Source organism: Barbus barbus (assembly GCF_936440315.1).
Source record: "Barbus barbus genome assembly, chromosome: 20".
In the NCBI taxonomy this organism is placed as follows: Eukaryota; Metazoa; Chordata; class Actinopteri; order Cypriniformes; family Cyprinidae; genus Barbus; species Barbus barbus.
In genome coordinates, this window is record NC_136748.1 from 7,427,146 (window position 1) to 7,451,529 (window position 24,384).

Genomic DNA, 24,384 nt, shown 5'->3' on the forward strand with positions numbered 1-24,384 from the left:
GGGTCTCGAAGGGATCGGCAGCGGTTGAAGGAGCCCATCCGGGGGTCTATTAGAAGTCTTACCAGTGGCACAAACTGAGCAAGCCAAAACAAAATTGTGAACGTCGCGAGCCATACGAGGCCACCAAAATCGTTGCTTGACCAAATGTGTGGTGCGACTGACTCCTGGATGACAAGCCACATTGGAACAATGCCCCCACTGAATGACGTCGGACCGTAATCCCTCTGGCACAAATAAACGGTTTGGTGGGCAACCGACCGGAGGCGTTACCCCTTGTAAGGCTGTTTTAACCTTCGATTCGACCTCCCATGTGAGTGTGGAGACAATAAGTGTCTCCGAAAAAATGCACTCGGGAGTGGACGGGCGATCGGAACGGTCAAAAATGCGCGATAAAGAATCGGGTTTGATGTTTTTGGAACCCGGGCGATACGAAAGAGTAAAGTCAAAACGTCCGAAAAAAAGTGCCCACCGAGCCTGCCTGGAGTTCAATCTTTTAGCAGTTCTGATATATTCCAAGTTCTTATGATCGGTCCATACGATAAAAGGTACCCCCGACCCTTCTAACCAGTGGCGCCATTCCTCCAATGCTAACTTGACTGCCAACAACTCTCGGTTACCAATATCATAGTTACTTTCGGCAGGCGATAGACGGTGAGAAAAAAACGCGCAGGGATGCATTCTGTCGTCTGTCGGAGAGCGTTGCGATAACACTGCACCTACCCCCACCTCTGACGCGTCAACCTCCACCACGAACTGACGTGATGGATCAGGGGTAACAAGGATGGGAGCCGAAACAAAGCGGCTTTTAAGTTTGGCAAACGCAGCCTCGGCTGCGTCTGACCACCTGAACGTCGTTCTGGGGGAGGTCAAGGCGGTCAGAGGAGAGGCTAGTTGGCTGAAGTTGCGAATAAAACGCCGGTAGAAATTGGCAAACCCCAGAAACCTCTGTAGGGCCTTACGGGAATCTGGAGTTGGCCAATCCACCACAGCCATAACCTTGTCAGGATCCATGCGCATTCCCTCAGCCGACACAATGTACCCTAGAAAAGGAACAGACTGTGCATGAAAATCGCATTTCTCCGCCTTGACAAAAAGCCCATTCTCTAGCAGCCTCTGAAGCACTCGTCGAACATGCTGCACATGCTCCTGGAGAGATAATGAAAAAATCAATATGTCATCCAGGTAGACATATATGAATCGATCGACCATATCTCGCAGCACGTCGTTGACGAGTGCCTGGAAGACCCCTGGGGAGTTGGACAAACCGAAGGGCATGACCAAGTATTCAAAGTGCCCCCTGGGGGTGTTAAAAGCAGTCTTCCATTCATCTCCCCTCCTAATGCGGACCAAATGATAAGCGTTTCTTAAGTCCAATTTAGTGAAGACTGACGCTCCCTGCAACCTCTCGAAAGCTGAAGATATCAATGGCAAAGGATAAGTATTCTTTACCGTGATATTATTCAGCCCTCGGTAGTCAATACAAGGTCGCAGAGATCCGTCCTTCTTCCCCACAAAAAAGAACCCCGCCCCCGCTGGAGAAGAGGAGGGTCGAATGAACCCCGCTGCTAGAGAATCAGAAATATATTTCTCCATGGCCTCCCTTTCTGGGACTGAAAGTGAATATAACTTGCCCTTGGGCGGAGACGTACCTGGCAGTAACTCTATTGCACAGTCATAGGGACGATGAGGAGGGAGAGAAGCAGCACGAGACTTACTGAACACCTCCTTCAGGTCTAGATACTCCGTGGGCACGTTAGACAAATCCACTGCGTTCTCCTGAAACACAGAAACAGAGACAGACGGACAAGCAGACACAAGACAAGACTCATGACATTTATTGCTCCATTCTGATATGGTCTTAAGCTGCCAGTCAATCCGGGGGTTGTGTTCAATGAGCCAGGGGTGTCCTAAGACAATGGGTGCCAGGGGGGAGTCCAGAATGTAAAATGAAATGGTTTCGGTGTGGTTGCCAGATACAATGAGTGTGATGGGTTCAGTGATGAATGAGATGGTGGGCAAAGTTTGACCATTGAGGGCATGGACAGCGATGGTGTGAGTGAGGGGCTGAAGTGTGACTTGAGTCCGGCGTGCAAAGGAATGGTCCATAAAATTACCTTCGGCCCCTGAGTCCAGTAGTGCAGAGCAGTCGTGAGTGCAGTCTGACCATCTAAGTCTCACCGGGAGGAGTGTGGAGGTCGATCTGGGTGAGGTCTTATCAGCGGAGATCCCACCCGACAGTAGCCTCAAACTTACTGCCGGGCTGGCCCTTTTACCGGGCAGCTGTAGGCGAAGTGCCCCGCCGCCCCACAGTACAGACACAGGCCCTGGGATCTCCGCCTCTCCTTCTCCTCCCGAGACAGCCGAGCTCGCCCGACCTGCATGGGCTCGGGATCGTAGACGGGGCTGACCGCGTCCCCGCCGCTGGCTCGAGCTGTAGGTGTCTCCGCAGGGGGAAGCCGAACGGGTAACCTCCGCCGTTCGGCTCGGGAGAGTCGAGCGTCTACCCGCAGTGCCAGGTCGATGAGTCCGTTGAGGGTAGCGGGTAGATCCAGGGCGTAGATCTCGTTCTGGACGCGATCAGCCAGCCCATGCAGGAACATGTCCCACTGCGCCTCCTCGTTCCACTGACACTCTGCCGCCAAGGTCCGGAACTCAATGGAAAAGTCGGAGACGGATCTCTCCCCCTGTCTGAGATCCGCCAGGACCCGCGCGGCCTCTCTCCCGGCGACCGCGCGGTCAAACACCCTCTTCATCTCGGCGGAGAGTGTTTGGAACGAGGCGCAGCATGGATCCTGGTTCTCCCACACCGCTGTTCCCCATAATGCTGCCTTCCCAGTCAACAGGGTGAGCACGAATGCCACCTTGCTCTCCTCGGTGGCAAAGGTCCTCGGCTGTAATGAAAAGTGCATGGAACAACGAGTGAGGAAAGCTCGGCAAAAGTTCGGCTCACCACTGTAGAGCTCCGGAGTTGGTAATCGGGGCTCTGACTGGTAGGCGGCGCTGGATGGTGCGAGGGGAGTGGGCGGTGTGGGCGGCGCAGCGGGAACCTGTAGCTGTTGAACTCGTTGGGTGAGCTCGGACACCTGCACCACAAGAGCACGAATGGCCTGTCCTGACTCACTCATGCTCTTCTCCTGAGCGTCCATCCGAGAGACGCTGGCCCGAATGAACTCCTCCAACATGGAAGGGTTGGAACTTGCTGTTTCCATGTTGGTCAGATCGTTCTGTTATGAAACAAAAGGATGATGGAAACAAAGATGCAAGTAACCAGTTTATTGACAGACGGTGAAATGGCAGAAATGAACAGAAAGGATGAATGAAGTCTCTCGGATGGGTAGGTGGTGCAGGGACTTTGATGGTCAGCGTGGTGATGAATGGTGAAGAGTGATCCAACGTAGAACATCCAAAGACACGATAATCAAGACAAGACAAACCAGAGTTTCCACGGACGAACACACGATGAAACAATCCACTGACATCAAACAACGATCTGACAAACAGGAGAGATTGCAGTGAGTTTAAGTAGCCAAGAGAAGATGAGCAGCAGCTGGAGAGGGTAATGAGAACAGGTGACGGGGATACAAAATAATGAGGGCTAAACCAAATCAGACAGATCGATGGGGGGAGACAATGGGAGAAACCAAATCAGAACAATGACAAATACCAGAAACACCAGGAGACATGTAACACACAGACCTACACAAGTACACGTGACATGAAGAACATAATGGATTCATAAACCGTGACAAGCAGGTTTAGAGACTTCAGACATGTCTGGGAGAGTAGATTTATGACACTCTCTGGCAGTGTGGCATTACTGTTTAGCCCGGTACACACCAAGCCGACTTCAAAGAACTTGCGGCGACAAAAGTCAACAGTGTTGTCGACTCGACGGTGTTGTCGTCTCTTGACGGCAACGTCGGACAAAAAAGCTGCACGTGTACACACCGCAGAGACTTCAGCCGACTGCAAACTGAACACATGCGTTCTGCGCCTGCGTGAGGGGAGTTAGCTGTCTATTTCAGCTTCTATCAATAGTAAATATTCGTTATTCAAACGAAGAAATCGAAACAAAGATATATAAGAAAAGCAGATATACAAAATATAAAAAAAGCAGTGCTTGCTTACCATTTTGAATATCAGTAACGTTGATAACTTTCATTATTTTAAGCAGCTCATGTTGTTATGAAAATATTTGCATATTGGAATGCTTGGGCAAGATCATGTCACATCAAAAAACAGCCTTTTGTCTGTGCCGCCTTCATTTACTTGCCCTTTTTCATCATTTTCGCTTTAATTCTCCTGCACAGACTCATTAGCTAAAATAAACATCCAATCAGAGTTTTCTCTCACAGCGACGGCCTGACGCCGATTCAACATGTTGAATCAGGCAAACTACCGCTGACGTGAGCCCGACGAGAGCCGACAAGTGGAACACCCCAAAAAAACTAGCCCAATGGACGCTGCCTGACGGCCCGATGTTGGCCGACCGTCGGCTTGGTGTGTACCGGGCTTTTGCCTGAAACTATTGATAAGACCTGGTTTTAGAAGAACAGTCAGATTCAAATTTAAAAGAAACAGTTGATTCAATAATGATGATAATGTCTTCATTTGCTCACCTTCATTCCCAAACCAAATGATTTTCTTTTTTGTCAAAGGGAGAATTTTTTAACAATGTAGGCTACGTCAATCTTTTTCATGTAACTACAAATTAAAGGAGATTGAAGCTTCAAAAAGGATTCAGAAACACCATAAAAATAATTAATGTATATTATAGGTTGTTTCCTTTTCTTCTGAACTGATTAAATTGTTTTGTGTGATCGACAGACCAAAATGTGAGTTATTATTCAATGATAATCTTTCAACTGAGTGAGCTGAAACATTGAATCATTCAGGCCTAATAAACTGAAAAAGAGACGGGTAACCTTATTCAGTTGAAAATAGTCAGAATATTCTTAAAAAAAAAAAGTAATAGAAAATCATACAGTGAAGTTAAGTAAGGTTGAAAATGTTGTACTGTATCTGTAGCAACTACAGCTGGAGGAAAAAAATTAAAAAATTGTCCTTTTGGTCTGAAAACTGATCTACGTATCAGACATACGCCCTAACATTTTCTTTTCAGTTCAAGTTATTTTACAAGATGAAGTGAAACAAGTCCATAAAACGTCAAGTGTGGTAACTTTAATCATTTTATGATATATTATCTTTCTATCAAAGGAAATATATGTAAGTGCCACCTACACAGCCTGACCTTTATCCTGGAAAAAAAAAAAACATTAAACGCAGGTCCTCTGGAAATCTCTAATACATGTTAGCTCAGCAACAATCTGCTCTGGCAATGGTCGACTTTCTAAATGTCTCTATGAAGAACCTGGGGCAAAAGAGCTTAATAAATGCAGACTCTTACAAACAATTTGTACTCTTTGAAATAAGAAAAAAAATAAATCAGATGTGAATACCTACAGGGCAGGGACAGTGAGAGAGGATGAGTGGTGCTGGAGACGGGACAAAAATAGAGGATCAGAGTGATTATTATTATTTTTATTACATTTATATATATTTTTTTTATCTTACTAACCAACAGTGGAGAGCGGTGACTGTTTTTTTTTTTTTAACCAGGTATGCGAAGTGATTAAAATGAGAGAACTTGTATTCTTGCTGTAGTATTGTTGCTGCTGCCGGCGACATGTCGTGGATTAGAAATATTAGAGTGTGTGCAGCGCATTTTACAGAGGACTATTTCCTGAACCTGGGAGAGAGTAGTCTACAATGTGAACACTATGAATGGCTGTGAACACTATAAAGTGGGGCAATTCCAACGTCTCAAGGACAGTCTGGTGCTGCTGACTCACAGCCTGTAAGTATGTTTCGATATTTAAAGAATTTGCTACTGTCTATTCAAACTCGAGTTTTGAGCAGTGTAGAGTAGTGCTTGTTTGGTGTTTCTACGATCACAAATGCAGACATGTTTACACTGCACAACGCGTAAAAAGACCATATGAGTCATTATAATCTGCAATTATGTCCTCACTGAATGCAACAAATGGCTCATTTATAGCAGGTTTTATTTTTTTAGTCTCGTCGCGCCAGGACACGGCATCACAACATGGTAAGGGGCGTAACATTTCCATCACACGCTTGAGGTATTCGGCCAATCACAATGCACTGGATAGCTAGCCAATCAGAGCACACCTCGCTTCTCAGCACGATGAGCTTTGTAAAAATCGACGCGTTTCAGAAAGGCGGAGCATATAGGAGCAACAATAATGTACAGTATGTGGAAAGTAATGTGTTTTTTGAACCGCGAACCACGTAAACAGATTGCATTACACCAAATACACAAAATAATGTTCTTTTTAGTAACATCATATGACCCCTTTAAGTAGCCATGTCGACTTGACTGCAGAGTTGTGTAATGCGGCAGATCAGATGAGCTTCATTCTTTGTTCTCCTATTGGTAGCTGCAACATTGCATCTCTTCTCGTTTGCATTAAGTTGAACTCTACTTCATTTTGCATTACCAACTCCTGATGGGCCTCCCTCAAATTGCCAAATCTCATTGAAAATGAATGATTTCCACTCACTTTGTCGCTGCAAATTGTTGTCAGTGTGAACGACCCTACATGTCATGACTTGAATTATCAATTTAGCGACAATCCGCAGTCCCCAATGGCATGTAGTTTGTTTATAAATTTGCACATTTTTTTTTTTTTTTTTTTCAAGCTTTTCTTTACCATTTATGCTCAGTACCTAAAGCAAAGCTCAGTCCAAGATCATCTGCTACTGCTGATTTATACAACCAGTTAGGCCAGACCGGTGGGCCAAACATTTATTACTTTGACATTTTAATGGCTGGTAAATGAAAAGAAAATATCACAAATATTTCCTGGCTTTTTAAATTTGATTTGTGTACAACAATTGATCTCAAATTGCATTGGTCTTTGAGGCAAAACAGCAGTCTGCCTGAAAATAAAATCATGTTTGCATGATAGACAGCAAGAACATTGTGACGTTGTGTAGTTGGTAATGTTCTGAAGCCAAAGTCTATGTTGTGCGTGTATGTTGAGTTATGGCTGTGAAGTTATCATTTCTCATTAACTTTGGATGGACAGAAACAAAAAAGAGAGAATTTTTTTTTGTCCCATACACCCTTGAAGCAACATCTGAAACTGCACGTGCAGCTTGATTTTTTTTTTTTATATATATATATATATATATATATATTAGGGCCGGGACTTTATCGCGTTAATTTAGATTAATTAATTACACAAAAATAACGCGTTAAATTTTTTTAACGCATTTTAATCGCACTTATTTTTGCACCGCGGAACGTTTCTCACTGGATGAGTTTCGGCGGACCGATTATACTGGAGCACCAACTAGCGTTCAGAAAAGTAAAGAACGGACTTGCGTTCTCGTGGAGACCGGTCTTGCCAAGCTTCCTTGGAAGAACGAACTCGGAAGGACGCGAGAACACAGAACGCACACTTATGAGAACTGAGATGTACTGCGTTCCTGCTTAACTGACCGCATAGTCTCAGCATAAGCAGCGACCAATGAACAATAAATATTACAAAATGTCATAACTTATTAAAACATTTCATACTATTATAGATATTACTTTCATATAATTGTATTGTTTTATTTTACAGCGTTATATGTTTTACTGTTCAGATTCATTTTAATATGCCAATAAAAATGCAGACTTTCTCCGGGTCTTATAACTTTATTAAAATTAACCAAAACAAAACGATAAATGTTTACTTTCAACTTGAAGAGCCATTAAGTATTTGTGAGAGCGACTTTAAAGCTTACAGGCTTCCGTACACCGGCCACCCACAGCGTTTTCTGGGATTTCTAACGGCTCGATTCTCTCAAGTCTGCACTCGATGCATCCTCAGTTTCAAGAACATATCCGGGCACTTTCATGCATCCTCTATACTTGAACTTCGACGGTTAATGATGACGTAGAACGAGAACACAAGGACGCAAGATCGCTGAAGAACGCATACCTCTCATAAATGAGCTTAGAATTATTGCTTCTTCTCTACATACACTTGAACGTAATAAAGCTATTACATTAGCTAATTTTTTCAACCAATTTAGTGACTCATAATATATTGTAACCCCTTCTGTATTTTCTTTTTATTTATTTGTTTTATTTATTTAGTTTATTTCTAAATCATATTTAATTATTGATGTTAATGATGTACAATGTATATAACTTAGTTGTGTCTGCCTTGTATCTGAAATTGTGATTTTTTTCTATGTCTTAAGTTTGTTCAGTTAAAGCCTATTTTGCTTGTACATTTTTTGATTTTCATAATAAAAAAATAATAAAAAATACAAAAAACCCAGAGAAAAATTCAGCAAGAATCCAAAAAAAATAAAAAAAATAAAAAAAAAAATCGCTGAAGAACGCATATTGAGAAACAGCCAAAAACAAACCGCAGTGAACATGGACGGGATGGGAAATTTAAAAATCCATATAAAAAAACTTACTTCTCACTGTTCTCAGGTCAAATATTTATATGCGATTAAAATGCGATTAATTTCGATTAATTAATTACAAAGCCTCTAATTAATTAGATTAATTTTTTTAATCGAGTCCCGGCCCTAATATATATATATGTATGTGACTTGCAAATGTATTCATACCCTTCATTTTTTTTCACATTTTATGTTGCTGCCTCATGTTAAACTGCTTTAAATTACTTTTTTTTCCCCCACATCAATCTACACTCCATACACCATATTGACAAAGCAAAAACAGAATTGTCACAACTTCATACATTTATTAAAAATATAAAACTCAAATAAGTACATTGCATAAGTATTCATACCCTTAACTAAATATTTAGCTGAAGTACCTTTACAGCCTCAAGTCTTTTTTTTTTTTTTTTTTGATGCGACAAGCTTTGCTCATCGACATTAGGCAATTATCTGGAATTTGTATCCTCACCTCTTCACCTCTCAAGCTCTTTCAGGTTGGATTGGAGCAGATGCACATTTTAAGGTTTCTCCAGAAATATTTGAAGTCCAGGCTGTGGCTGGGTCACTCAAATACATTCACAGCGCTGTGTATAAGACACTCTTGCTGTGTGCTTAGGGTCAATGTCCTGTTGGAGGGCAAATCTTCTGCCTAGTCCGAGGTTCTGGACTGGTTTTTCTCAATATGTTGGTGCATTGAGCTTTTCTTCTACTCTGTCCCTCAGTCCCTGCTGCTGAAAAACAGCCCCATAACATGAGGCTGCTACCAGCACACTTTACTTTTGGGATGGTACTCTGCAGGTGATAAGCAGAGCTGGTTCCCTTCAAACATGATGCTTAAATTGAGGTTCATCAGAACAGAGAATCTTGTTTCTCAGAGTCTGAGTGTCCTTTAGGTGATTTATATATATATATTTTTTGTAAATTCTAAGTATTTTCTTTTGTCTTCATTGAGGAGAGGATTGAGTTTGGCCACACTGCCATAAAGCCCAGATCGGTGGAGTGTTGCAGTGATGTTTGTCCTTCTGTAGATTTCTCCTATCTCCACACATGATCATGGAGCTCAACTAGAGTGACCATCAGGTTCTTCGTCACCACTCTAACCAAAGCCCTTCTCCATCAATTGCTCAGTTTGGCCAGGAGGCCAGCTCTAAGAAGAATCCTGGTTGTTTCAAACTTCTTCCATTAAGGGTAACGGAGACTATATGCTTCTGTGACCCTTCAATGAAGCAGATTGTTTTTTTCTGAACTCTTCCCCAGATGTGTGGCTTGACACAAACCTGTTTCTGAGCTCTACAGACAGTTCTTTTGACCCCAGGGCTTGTTTTTTGCTCTGATATGCATTATCAGCTGTTGGACCTTTTATTAAGACGTGTGTCTTTCCAAATCATACCCATTCAATTGAATTTGCCACAGGTTATAGCTTCACTCAAAGTCTAGTAATACCAACAAGCAATATGAATGCTCCTGAGCTAAATTCCAACTGTCCCAGATAAGGGTATGAGTACTTATGCAATGGAATCTTTTTTTTTTTTGCTTTACCATTATTGTGTATGGAGTGTAGACTGATGTGGAAAAGATATATATATATATATATTATTTTTTTCCATAATATTGGTTATCTCCCATGAAACAGTATTTTACTTTTTTATTTATTTTCTGTTATTTTATTTGGTATGCGATGGCCAAATTTTCCACTTGGTAAAGGTGATAAAGTTGCATCTGAAAGAATTAGAAGAGGTGAGCTGTGTGTTTGTATGAACACATGTTGATGCCCAAACACTTACTTTAGTAGAGTTCTTGGTTGTCTTTGAGTCGCTCATGTCACTTACAACCAGCTAACAGCAAATGTCAGACTATTGCCATTGCTGTGTATTATGAAATTCTGCAGCTCCTAATACAGTTAACAGTCAATTGGCTGCTATCCCCATTTTATTCACTTTCCAGAGCCAAATTTTACTCGCATTTGTTACTTGACAACTGTTCATTTTAGATGCAGGGCAAAATTGTTAATGTTTGTGCATGCAGGAAAAAGTTGTTGAATGAGGGAAGACACAGTAGTCACAGCAATAGATTATACCCTAATTCTACTGAATCAATCAATCATTCAATCAAATCACATGACAAAACAATTGCAGCTCTATCTAATGGGTTTACTAAGGTTGTAGGCGAGTATTTATTTATTTGTTGTTTATGTATTTATTTACTTACTTCTCAGGGTTGGAGCTAAATTCTACAGAACATTGCCTCTCTAGGACTGAACTTGCCTACCCCTGCCCTAAACTGGGTAGTTACTTACTCTTCCTATGTTCTTGGCCAGAATTAGCTACATAATTAGCCTAACTTTATTGATACTCTCACGTTGCCAGATTTTTGCCTCTGACGAGACTGCATTATTTATGACCCCTTCAAAAATTCTAATTCGGTTTATAGACCACTGCACTGAGACATGTAAGGAAAAAGGGAATCATTTCTAAGCAGTATACTTAAGTGTGAACTGAATGTAATGTTTTCAGACACTCAAAGGAATAGTTCACCCAAAAATGAAAATGAGCTATTAATTTACTCTGTAACACTTTAGAATAGGGAACGCACGGTAAACTCCTAATTTGTTGCTTCTAAATGTTTAATAAGATAGTTGTTAAGTTTACGTATTGGGTCAGATTAAAGGATCTAAAATATGGTTGTGCAGATAAGGCATTAATATGTGCTTTATAAGTACTAATAAACAGCCAATATGCTAGTAATATGCATGCTAATAAACAACTAGGTAATAGTGAGAATAGGTCCTTAAAGTGTTACCATTTACTCATCCTCAGGTCATCCAAAATGTAGGTGGCTTGTATTCTTCAGTAGAACAGTAAAGAAGATTTTAGGAGAAACTGTTGTCCTTGATGATTCATATACTGCAGGTTTGTGATTGCCGGTTCTCAGTGCATAATGACGTATGCATGGGCACATTCTCACCCATTGATGATGCTGTTTGTTTACAGCGGAGAGTGAGGACTCGTGTGGAGACCTTCACCAGCAGTACCAAGATCTAAAGCGCACAACATTAAAGTTTCAGTGACTGAGAACAGAGAACCAAAAACTGAGAGAGATGGAGGAAGCAGCGGCAGCCAGCATCCAGGAGAAGCACAGGTAAGTACAATTTTGACAAACGATAAAACACACATCCTCACTGTGTGTTCTTGGTCATCTCTGTCAGCTCTTGGTCAGAGTATTCAGGTTCAAACAAGTAGTGTTGTGTACAAATTTCCTTTTTTCCATCAAATTCATCAGTCATTGTAACTTTTATGCTGTGATGTTGGTACTGCTGGTGAAGGTCTGCACACAGGTCCTTACTCTCCATTGTAAACAATCAGCATCAGCTAACATGAGTCATTCTGAAAACTGTTTGCTTTAGGATTAAAGATAATAAAGTTGTAAATAATGTGTAAATAATGTTCAGTTCTTGTTCAATTTCTGATTGTTTCGCTCAATGTATCGCCATGAGCCATGGGTATTAATTTGGTCTTACCTGTATTTTATTTCATGTTGTTTTCTTTTTTCTTATTTACTTATTATTATTATTTGACTCTCAAAAGCAGACAACTAGAGATGTGCAATGTATGAATCGGCCAAAACAATGGTTTCACCTAACAATCCTCTTTACAGTTTTACTGAAGAAAAAAGTCTAAAACTAAACTAAGCTATAATTTATAAACTAAAATATATGTTAATGTTTTTTTATGCAAATTATTATGTAATGCATTTTTAAATATTTGTAATGATGAAGGTGGAATTTTAATGTTAACTAAATAACTATTATATTATGTTAACTAATAAAATTATAATCTAATGTTTTACATGTGCTTTAGTATATTTATTGAACACAGCAAAGTAAGTTCTTTAAATCATGCCAGAATTTTATTAAAACAAACGTTAAAGTAAAGCTCTTAATTTAACACTACTATGAAGTGCACTTTTTTAAAAGGTTAAACTTACAGTACATTCAATACAATTAAGTGCACTTGTTTTTCAGAAGGGATAATCAGATTCAGTGTGCTCTGGCATCTGGTCTTGATTATCATCACTAATGATTGTCGTCATCATCATCCTCAGGACATCATCAGCAATAAACATACTGCTTTGATAGATCGAGATTTTCTTAAGTCAACATATCAATATGATTCTCTTTAAACATATCTAGACAAGCTGTCCCTTGAGAAAGACTTAAGATTCCTTCTTTGAGCCCTTGTGCACACATCCCTCAGCACACCATAGTCTGACTAGAGAAGCATTAAGCGTCATCCCCACTGGACTTTTCCTGGGATTCACATTCTCGCCTCTCGCCCGCTCACGGCACAGCTCATTTCACTCACTCAGTCTCGCGGGCCTGAATGATTGATGGTTGGGGGAAAGGCTTGGCACACCTCCACGGTCCATCCCAGGCTGTAAAGCAGCAAGCATCATCATGTTAGACCCTGACAGCTGCACAGCTTAATGGGGAAGGATATAGACTGGGGAACATGAGGCTGCTGGTCCAAGCCCCTATGGGTCCCAGTTGCTCTAATAAATGAATGAATGGATGCAGCCTATTTTCTTGAATGGCTGATGACAAAATAAGCACGCGTTGAGGGAAATTGAGTTGTTTGTGCACATGGGCTCCAAGTATATGTGGAAATCAACACTTTAGTTCGATAGTGTATCCACTTTAGACATTCTACTAACAGTAAGTAACTTTTCAAGTACATGTCAACTTATTCTACTAACCCTAAACCTACCCAAACAGTCTACTCTGAGAGTTAGTAGACATGTAGTTGCAAATTAATGATAATTACTTGACATGTAGTTAAAAAGTTACTTATACTCTTTTTTTTTTTTTTTTTTTTTTTATATAATAACAATTATTAATTATATATTACAAATATTAACATCAATCATTAATACTCAGTGTTCTACTGTTAAAATATTATTTTTTTCTTACTATAAAAGACTGTTAAGTTAAAAGAGAAAGATACTTATGCAGCAAAGCAAAAAGGGCAGAACAAAGCAAAAAAAATAAAATAAAATAAACTTCAAGAAACATTTTAATGTTGTGGTGTATCCATCTAGTAAAAAGCAAAAAGTATTGTCTTATACAGTGCACATATTATTTATCAAATAAATAAATAACATTGCAGCCAAAAAAAAAAAAAAAAAATCCGTGACCAGTAATGTTTCTAACCTTTAAACTAAATGTTCTATTAACTGGCTTCTCCGTGCATTCAAACAAGTTAATTAGAGAAGCATCTTATATAAGTGATCGTAAAATGAATCGACGCAGGGACACTTTCTCTGAAGTCATCTGACTCGCAGTGAGAGATGATGGGAAATTGAACACCTTCACTTTGCACTCACAGTAAGGCACTGCAGTGGCCTTTCACTATGCTGTTTCGCAAGAAAAAAAAGGAGAGGATAACTCAAAGAATATAAATGGACCTCATCAAACCTCTGCAGAACTCGATTCAGCCTGCTAGACACATTTGGTGCAATCAAAATCAGGTTTGCTGTAGGGAGCAAAAAGCAGATGACTCAGACCGCAACAAACAGGGAGTGAGTTAACGTTTTGTGATCGGATGATCTACACCTCCGCATTGTCTTGAGTCTGAGGTGACGGCAGCGCTCATTGTAGCTCTGCCGCGCTTTTGAACACAAATGAGTGGTGTACATGCAATATAACCAAAAATATCTGTTTTAATTTGCAAATCGAGCATCACTATTACTATTACATGCTCATACTTTGAATAAACAACTACAATAAATTAAGCCACATACTGTAACTCAGGAGATATTGCTGTTATTTTCTAGGTGACCAAACATCCAACTGGCTTGCACTACCTTTTGAAAATGTGGGATTATTATTATTATTATTATTAGTTACAGATTAATATATCATATTTTATATTGCAATTTGAGGTTGCTAAAGCCTTTAATTTGTTTTTGAATGTTATATTGAAGTTAAAATAAATTGCATTTGATTGTATTCTGGAGTGTTAAGAATTTATATTCATTTTAATGTTTGATGATACAATTTGAGCTACTGAGGACGTTATTTACAGTCATGGCCAAAAATATCAGAAACCTTGGTAAATATGATCAAAGAAGGCTCTGGAAATTAATCTGCATTGTTAATCCTTTTGATCTTTTATAAAAAAAAAAAAAAAAAAAAAATTCTAACCTTTCATTGGATAATAAGAATTTAAAATGGTGGGAATATCATTATGAAAAATGTTTTTCTTTAATACACATTGGCCACAATTAACGGCACCCTTTTATTCAATACTTTTTGAAACCTCCATTTGCCAGTTTAACAGCTCTAAATGTTCTCCTATAATTCCTGATGAGGTTAGAGGACACCTGACAAGAGATCAGAGACCATCCCTTCATCCAGAATCACTCCAGACCCGTTAGATTCCCAGCTCCATGACGGTGCTGCTTCTCTTCAGTTCACCTCACTCATTTTCTACAGGGTTCAGGTCAGAGGACTGGAAAATACAGCAGTGTGTTTCATTGGGGTATACACATGGGGTATTTTTCATCCCTGTGTTCACCAAACCCATCTTGAGTGTTTGCTGCTAAAAAGCACCTTTTTAGTTTCATCTGACCATAGAAGCCAGTCCCATTTGAAGTTCTAGTCGTGTCTGATAACTGAATATGCTGGAGTTTGTTTTTGGATGAGCTAGGAGAATTTTTCTTGAAACCCTCCCAAACAACATGTGATGCAGGTGCTGTTTGACAATTTTTTTTAATTTTTTTTTAAAGGTTTTCTGACCCCGAGACTCAACTATTTTCTGCAATTCTCCAGCTGTGGTCCTCAGAGTCTTTATCCACTCAAACTCTCCTCCTCACCGTGCATTAGGACGATATAGACAAACGTCCTCTTCCAGGCAGTTTCGTAACATTTTATGTTGATTGGAAATTCTTAATTATTGCCCTGATGGTGGAAATGGGAATTTTCACTGCTCTAGCTCTTTTCTTAAAGCCACTTCACTAATTTGTGAAGCTCAATTATCTTTTGCTGCACATCAGAAATATATTCTTAGGTTTTTCTCATTGTGATGGATGATTAAGGGAATTTGGGCTTTGTTTTCCCTCCTATTAATATTTATGTGAAACAGGAAGCCATGGCTGGATAATTTCATGTTCATAATCACCCTGGAGTGCTCAAAATTGTGAATATGAATGGTAATATACTTCAGAGACATTTTACTCATAAGAATTTCTAAGGGTGCCAATAATTGTCCAACGTGAATTTGAGAGAAAAAAAAAATAAATTAATGATATTTCCCCCATTTTACATTCTTATTATCCAATGAAAGGTTAGAGTTTTGTGAATTTTTAAAATAATTGATCAAAAGGATTCACAATGCAGTTTAATTTTCACAGCCGCCTTTGATCATATTTACAAAGGGTGCCAATATTTTTGGCCATGACTGCACAAGGTATATTAAGTTTATTTGGACGGTGACATCAAATTAGTGATTTAAAAAGTGGGTGTAGGGTTTGTATTCTTTAACACTGAGGAAGGCCTTTGAGCCGAAACGTTGTCCTATTGGTAAAAGAAAAGACATGTGAGTGCGGATCATGGTTTTGTATAATAAGCGATTTAATGGATTAACACACCTAAATGAAAGATCAAGCGACGGAAGAGCGCGGTGCAAACAACTTTTGTGGAACTCCATATTAAGTTTATTTGACATGGATGTTGATCGTAATAATCAGATAATTAATGTTTAATTATTTATTTCAGAAAATAATCCATCTTTAGGTTTATCTGTGACTGCATATATCATAGACAGTATGCCATTATACTACACTGATTAAAAAAAAAAAAAATGTATATCTATGATGGTGTAGATTATCCAATCATAATATATACAATGTATACACAGACACACCAAATACCACTCAGATCACTTTAGCAACTAAATTTAACTATTTCTGCTAATAACCACCCACAACTTAGTAATATGACAGTTATTTTTGCAACCACCCACATTTTATTCAGAAAATATAAAAATGTTTTGGCCTTATATTGTTTTACATTAGTTCCAGATCATTTAGTAAAGCTGATATGCCAAAAATAAAGTAAAAAGGGTCACGTTTAGAGCTCTTTTGATTACAACAATTACTTCATTTCATTAAAGGGAAATTTCAAGCCTTATCAAGCACATCTCTCTTGCAGACACACACACACACGCAATCCTCAGCTTTGCAAATCAGTACGTCAAGTGAGCGTGTTTACGGGTGGCAGGTAATTCGAGCTGTAGTGGCAGGTGCTTCAGGAAGGTAAGCCACGCTGTAAAGCATGTCAATCTGCTAATATCTATTATGGCAAGCGGGGGTTGCTCTCTTAGAGCAAGAGAGAACTACACAACCCTGAAACAATTAGAGATCTGTCTGCCTCTGAATTTGCATGACAAGCAGTGTTCTGGTCCCTGCGGTCAGACATGAGCAATTTCCCTGCCAGTTATTGAATCAGGAAGCACAGAGCAGAAAAAAGAGCAAATTTAAAAAAAAAGGAGCAAGGGGCAAAATTCAAGTTGCTGCCGTTGATCTAAAAAGCATGAATGCTCTATAGTAATGTTGTAGTTCAAATGAGGAAGTGGCATGAGGCAGTTGCTCTCCTTACATAGGTTCAGTGTTAGAAACAAATGCATTCAGTACACTCATACAAAGATTTGCAGCGAGGAAATGCTTTGCTTCTAGGCATCAAACACATATTTATTTATTTTTTCTACTTTTGATTGAAAGGATTACAACACTATTTCACCCAAAAATATGAATGTATAATGTAACTAGTTTTGTACTTTGCCAATAAGTCGAAAATCACAGACACATTTGCATTGCAATATTCTGCCCTGAAACCATTTGCAGTATTTTATATTCAAAGTTTCTGACTTTGAGGTTTTAAAGAAATTAAACCGACTGCAGTCTCATTTTGAGTTCTACACTCAAAAACAAAAACAAAAAATAATATATATATTTATTTTTTATTTATTTTTTTTGATTATACTAATCTTGTTAAAGCAGAAGATAAAAAATAAAAAATTAAAAATCACATAACCTGCCCCTCTTTGACAATAATTACTTGGTCAAGGACTAGTTATATACTATCGGTTAATTTTGGATGGTTTTTAATATTGGGAAATATAATTGCAATTTAAAAGAACTGTCTTCTAATTTAATTAATATATATATATATATATATATATATTTATTTTAAATTAAAAAGATTGTTTTCAACATTGATAGTAAAAATAACATTTTCTTGAATACAAAATTGGTTTATTAGAATGGTTTCTTAAGGATTATTCATGCGATGTTGAAGCCTAAAGTAATGGCTGCTGAAAATTGAGCTTTACAGCATTTACATGAATGAATAATATTTAAAACACATTTTAGTAATATTTCACTTTTTTTTTCTTCATTTTTGATCAAATAAATGCAGCCTTGGTGAGCATATATGAGACTTCTTTCAAAAAACATTAAAAACAAATGTGTATATGGCAGCAGAAAGCACTAAAGTAAAAACTGCAGAAAAAGGTTTAGTTAAAAAAAGCATATACAACAAAATAAAATTTGAATCAAAAAGTAAGCACATTTTTGACCATTGATTTTGGCATACAAATGTAAACCTTGACAGTCACATCAAAAACTTTGGTTTCTACTTGCATGCAAAAAACGAAGCAAACCATTTACTTTGAGAAACCGAAACATTCCCAAGATGTGAAACACTCACGTATGGTGCAGTTGGTGGTGAAGCGGAGGTCATAGGTTGCTGTCTCCATGTCGCCGGGCTGGTTATAGCTGGAAGAAATCCTGAAGGGTTTGCTCCGAGTCCCCAAGCTGAGGTGTACCACCGCCCAGCTGAAAAGGAGAGAGAGAACCAGCAGGATGAGCACCATAACCAAGCACCAGGGCCGATGCAGTGCCCGCAGTGGGCTGTAGGAGGTCAGGGTGGCCCCTGGGAGACCGTCCCCAGTTTGGGTCAGTTCAGCAGTCACTGGAGATCTGACGGAGGGAGATGTCTGGCCGTCTGACACCAAACCAGCCCCCTCTGCCGTTTTAGGGTCATCCTCTGCTGCCGTATCACACATCCCCTACACTTCCAGATATCCACTCTGCTTGTGGAAGCTCTGTCGGTTGAAACGAAAGAGCAGGTACGTGTTTATGTGTGTATCTGTCTCCACTGGATGGTACCTGTGGAAGAATGCACGGATGTGTGGTTGCTCTGTGGGTTTGAGCGTTTTTAACCAAACTACCTCTCATAAGGAAGTCAATGACCTAGCTAATTTTATTAAGCAAATTGCTTAGATTTCAATTTGCTATTGGCTAGTGACCAATGACTTCAGTCTCCTCCCTCTCTCTCCTCCCTCTCCTGTGCTTGTCTTTCCAGACCTGTAACCTGCCTGTTGTGTTGTTTCACATCTCACTGCGGGATTTGCATCGACGTCTGATTCGCTTCAACAACAGAAGTCGAGATCCATGACTAAGTGGGTGGTGAACCTCTAAACAAATACGCAGACAGCTAGCAATCATAGGGAAATGAAGACGGGCAGCTCTCTGACAGAAATAAAGCACTCGGATACACTTGAGTAAAGATTATTCTTCCACATTTCAGTTTGCAACGATTTAGTGTTTGTATGACTGATTTCAGATTATTAAAGTCAATGTGAATTGCTGTTTGAAGCCTATTTTACATCTGAAATGTGAAAAAGGTTATTTATCAAGAAAAATTACTGAATGTGAGTTGTGCTATAAATAATGCTTAATAGAATAGACGCCCTACAGTGTTATACATTTAATGTAGAGTTGCAAGAAAAAGTATGTGAACCCATGTGATCTTTATTAAAGTCACAAGTAAAGACGAGCACAATGTGCTTAAGCTAACAATACACAATTATAATATTTATTGAATACATCCCAGAAGTAAGTGAACTTTACCTTGTTGTCGTCAGCTGGATAATCCACAAGGATTTTTTTTTTTTTTAAGAAAAATCCTCTAAATCCTGCATTTTTTTGAGATGTACCTGTTTACAGAATATCATGAAAAAGGTCAATATTTTTTGTCACTCATTTCAGAAAGTGAAACCCATATATTATATAGATTCATTTCACATAGAGTGAAATATTTCACGCCTTTATTTCTTGAAATTTTGATAATTATGGCTTATTCACAGATAATGAAAACCCAAAATTCAGTGTCTCAGAAAATTTGAATATTACATAAGATCAATAAAAATAGGATATTCTAAACAGAAATGTCAGGCTTCTGAAAAGTATGTTCATTTCTATGCACTCATTGGTTGGGCCTCATTTTGCATGAATTACTGCATCAATGCGGCGTGGCATGGAGGCAATCAGCCTGTGGCACTGCTCAGGTGTAATGGAAACCCAGGTTGCTTTGATGGCGGCCTTCATGTCTGCATTGTTGGGTCTGGTGTCTCTCATCTTCATCTTGACAATACCCCATAGATTCTCTATGGGGTTCAGGTCAGGCGAGTTTGCTGGCCAATCAAGCACAGTAACACCATGGTCATTGAACCAGCTTTTGGTACCTTTGGCAGTGTGGGCAGGTGTCAAGTCCTGCTGGAAAAGGAAATCAGCATCTCCATAAAGCTTGTCAGCAGAAGGAAGCATGAAGTGCTCTAACATTTCCTGGTAGATGGCTGCATTGACTGTGGACTTCAGAAAACACAGTGGACCAACACCAGCAGATGACATGGCAGCCCAAATCATCACTGACTGTGGAAACTTCACACTGGACTTCAAGCAACATGGATTCTGTGCCTCTCCAGTCTTCCTCCAGACTCTGGGACCTTGATTTCCAAATTAAATTCAAAATTGACTTTCATCTGAAAAGAGGACTTTGGACCACTGAGCAACAGTCCAGTTATTTTCTCCACAGCCCAGGTAAGACGCTTCTGACGTTGTCTCTGGTTCAGAAGTGGCTTGGTAGCCCTTTTCCTGAAGACTTCTGAGTGTGGTGACTCTTGATGCACTGACTCCAGCTTCAGTCCACTCCTTGTGAAGCTCTCCCAAGTGTTTGAATGAGCTTTGCTTGACAGTATTCTCAAGCTTGCGGTCAACCCTGTTGCTTGTGCACATTTACCTACCCAGTTTCTTCCTTCCAGTCAACTTTGCTTTTAATATGCTTTGATACAGCACTCTGTAAACAGCCACACCTTTCAGTAATGACCCTCTGTGACTTACTCTCTTTGTGGAGGGCGTGAATGTTTGTCTTCTGGATCACTGCCAGGTCAGCAATGTTCCCCATTATTGTGGTTTCAAAGAACAAGAGATTTCCGGAATTTATACTGTAGTGATGGTCATTAATTGAAACTCAAATGTAAATATTCTAATATTTTGAGATACTGATTTTTGACTTTCATGAGCTGTAAGCTCCAATCATCAAAATTAAAACAAAAAAAAACTTTTGAAAATGTTTTCCTTTAAATGTAACGAATCTAAAATATATGAAAGTTTCACTTTTTGAAATAAGTAAAAAACAATATGAACTTGTTCATGATATTCCATTTTTTTTATATGTACCTGTATACAGTATGAGCCTTTTACAAGTGACTGTATGATTTTGAGATCCATCTTTTCACACTGAGGACAACTGGCTACTTGCTATGACCGAATCCTTTTGAATCTGTTCAGTCCAATTCATGAACGAATCACTAGTGAGATTTAAGAACCGATTTAACAGGTTCATTGAAAAGAATCAGCTCGTTCATGAATCGGACACTGCTATCGGGTTACAGAATGTATCCAATTAAAAATAACAATGAACAACATGTTTTAAAGTCCAGATACTTGAAAATAAATATAAATAATTTGTTACTCTTCACCACTCACGTATTTATTTATTTATTGTTGAAGAATAAGAACAAGAACAATGATAAAATGCAAAACACTTAACAAATGACTGTATGGAAGATTACTTATGACATTTATTTATTTTTTTCTTACAGGAATAGACCATATTTGCAGAGTATAGTCAGGCTTACAGGGAAAACAATATTATTTTCCCTGTATTAATGGTGTAATAGCAATTTTTCACCACTAACATTTTAAATTACCAGAAATAAATAAATGCTGATCAAGGGCCTGTGATTCATTGCTTTAATCGCTGGTTTGTTTAAAAAAATATATTCCCAGGGTTGTCCTCCTGCAATAAAATCGTATGCCCATGTGTAAATGTGAAAAAAGTGAGAGGAGAATTGAACTTGTCATCAAAAGCTCTGGTTTTCATCATTGCTAATGTTGTTTTGTAGATCTAGAATAATGCATATTAATGTGCACAAATGCGTAATATCTTATCATTAGGGTTATATTTGGAAAATGATTTCAATGCTTTCAGCAGTCAACCTTAACTTGAAAACTGAAAAACACACGCTTGCACAAACACAGCTGACTTACTGTAACACAAACATTGTTCTGTTAGATATGTGCTTTTTATCTAATAAAATGCAAGGAATAATGAGTTGAACAGGTCATTTGCATAATTCCAAATTCAGCACTATTTTAGGCTAAATTGCCTCCTCTGCATGGGCAGAAGGCATACAGTTATATCTACATATTAATTCCATTGGACAGTGTTGTCATTAGATGTGTGGTAATACATGGCATACATGCTCATGGCATTTTGAATATAATTTTGGTGCCTTCATTGCTGCTTTACAGCAGCTCTTCACTGATATACTATAGTCTCTGTCTCCTGGTGCACTATTATAGTCAATGTTGCATAGAAAATAACATTTTCTAGCTGAGTAAATTCTGAAGTAGAATAGACTAAAACACACTAAATGCATGTTAGAATCTAACATAAAACTTTCTTTGAGATGCAAGTTCAGAGTCAAATACTAATAATATCCAGCAAAAACACATTACAAAGCACTTCTATTCTATAACAAGACAACAAAAGGCAATGTTTCAGCAGTGTTCTTTACTACCACAATATTACTTTAAAAAAAGTGTTTGGGCATGCTTTGTGGCTAATATTTTCACAACTCATTAACAGAAGAAGAGCATGTTTCAGTTAACTTTATTTTTTTGTTTTGTTCTGTTTTCAAGCTGCCAAAGCACATTTGAAATGTATAAACCTACGTGATAATGAATTGTATGAAAATGAATAATGCTTACAAAGACAAACAGTATGCAGCAAGGGGTGCACTGTGGTATTAATATTTAATTAAGTGTAGTATAATTATGGGAACACATCCAGAAAGAGATAATGAGAAAATGCTGCCAAACACGGAAACTGCATGTCCTTTTGTTGAGACGCTAAAGTTTGTTCAGTATTGAATGAGTGAACTGTATTTTTTAAAGGTGTTTTTCTTTACTCGCATATTTTCTTCATATGTACAAGGGATTTATATAACCAAAATGCAATAAAATCAATTATAAAGCAACCCCTCTTGCTGACAAACTGTGAAAGCAAACGGACATATCTGAGTTGATAGCAGACTTATAAGGCATTTATTGTTGCCATTTTCATAGCATTTTCAAACATCAAAAACAAGTTATACATACAGTTTTTGTGGAAAAACGTTCAAATATTGCAGCAGAATAATCTCATCACTGTTGCATTTAGCTTGTTCAATGGGGTTTGTAATATTATACCTGTAAAACGGTATTGGAAAAAATATTTATCACTGAAAAAAAAGAAGTGTAACCTAAAAATGGCTACCCGGTTACACTGTCAAAATAATATAATATACATGCTTCTCAGATAATATTTTAAGGACTTTGGTTTCAGTGTAATGACAATATAAAAGCTAATGAATACATTTTCATTCATTCATTCATTCCCACAGTAAATGGGTTGTTATACCTAAAATATAACACTGCCTTTATATTTGCATGAATCAGAATTTAATATCCATGTTTAATAATTTATTCAAAATGTAAAACACCTGATGCATGTGCAGTCAGTACCTCAGTGGGTCACTATTGCAAAATAAACAGTGACAGGCTAATTGGTAGTCCCAGATTGTCCCATGTAATAAAATAATTTAAAATCAATATTTCAAGTGCATTTATTTATTTGGTAAGTAGCCGTGTAATAAGCAGAATAAAGTCAGGCGATCATTAATAAACATCTACGCCTCATGTCGGAGTCCTGATCACAATTATACACTGCATTCACATAATGCTGGCCCTCACATGCTACTCAGGAAGTGTATTGGTTATCACCTCCTGCAAAATTAGCAAGCACTGCAATTATCGCATTCATTTCCTGTACTAATTAATTCATAAGATTATTATTATGGAAAACAGGGTGAGATAAAGCAGTAAAACACCTTCTTGATCTCTTCTCCTCCATTGCTGTGATTAGCATCTGGGCCTTGCAGTAGCACCTCAATTAAACATTTTGATCTAATTAATCAAGTGTCCAGTGGGACATCCCCTAACTCCAAATAAAAATCTCTCATGCAAGAGTTATTAACATGACTAATACACGGCACCACTGATAACATTTTTCAATATTATTAGCATTATAACTCATAAAGCATCATCGTACCGACCGACAAGCTCTGGAATGCTGGCTCTGACCTTTGAGCGTCTTTTCATGTGGACACGCGGCCATTACAAAATCAAGTTTAATATATGGGTGGCGAGCAACTCTTGCAGGTCAATTCATCATGTGTGTCTCATTAACAATCTTTAATTAGATTTTTCTGTTTTGGTCTAATGCTTTGTTACGATTAAACCTCAGCGAATTTTGAGGTCACAGAGGCCACCTATAAAATATGATTTGCTTGCTGTGGGTGTTTGTTTGCATTGGTGCAGCTGTTGCAGTTGGCTACATGATGTATTAACATGTTGAAAGATGCACCAGCTATTCTGCAGTAGAGCGAC

The 24,384-nt window shown here is 38.6% G+C and overlaps 1 protein-coding gene across 1 annotated transcript in view; it reads right to left on the reverse strand.

Moving 5' to 3' along the window:
* Positions 1-24,384, reverse strand: part of LOC306886019 (ALK tyrosine kinase receptor-like) — a gene marked incomplete at both ends in the record, with an annotated part of 458,617 nt that overhangs the window by 64,759 nt on the left and 369,474 nt on the right. The window contains one exon of the mRNA XM_079442870.1: positions 18,257-18,384. Coding sequence (XP_079298996.1) covers positions 18,257-18,384 — 128 coding nt within the window. The remainder of the gene's footprint in view (positions 1-18,256; positions 18,385-24,384) is intronic.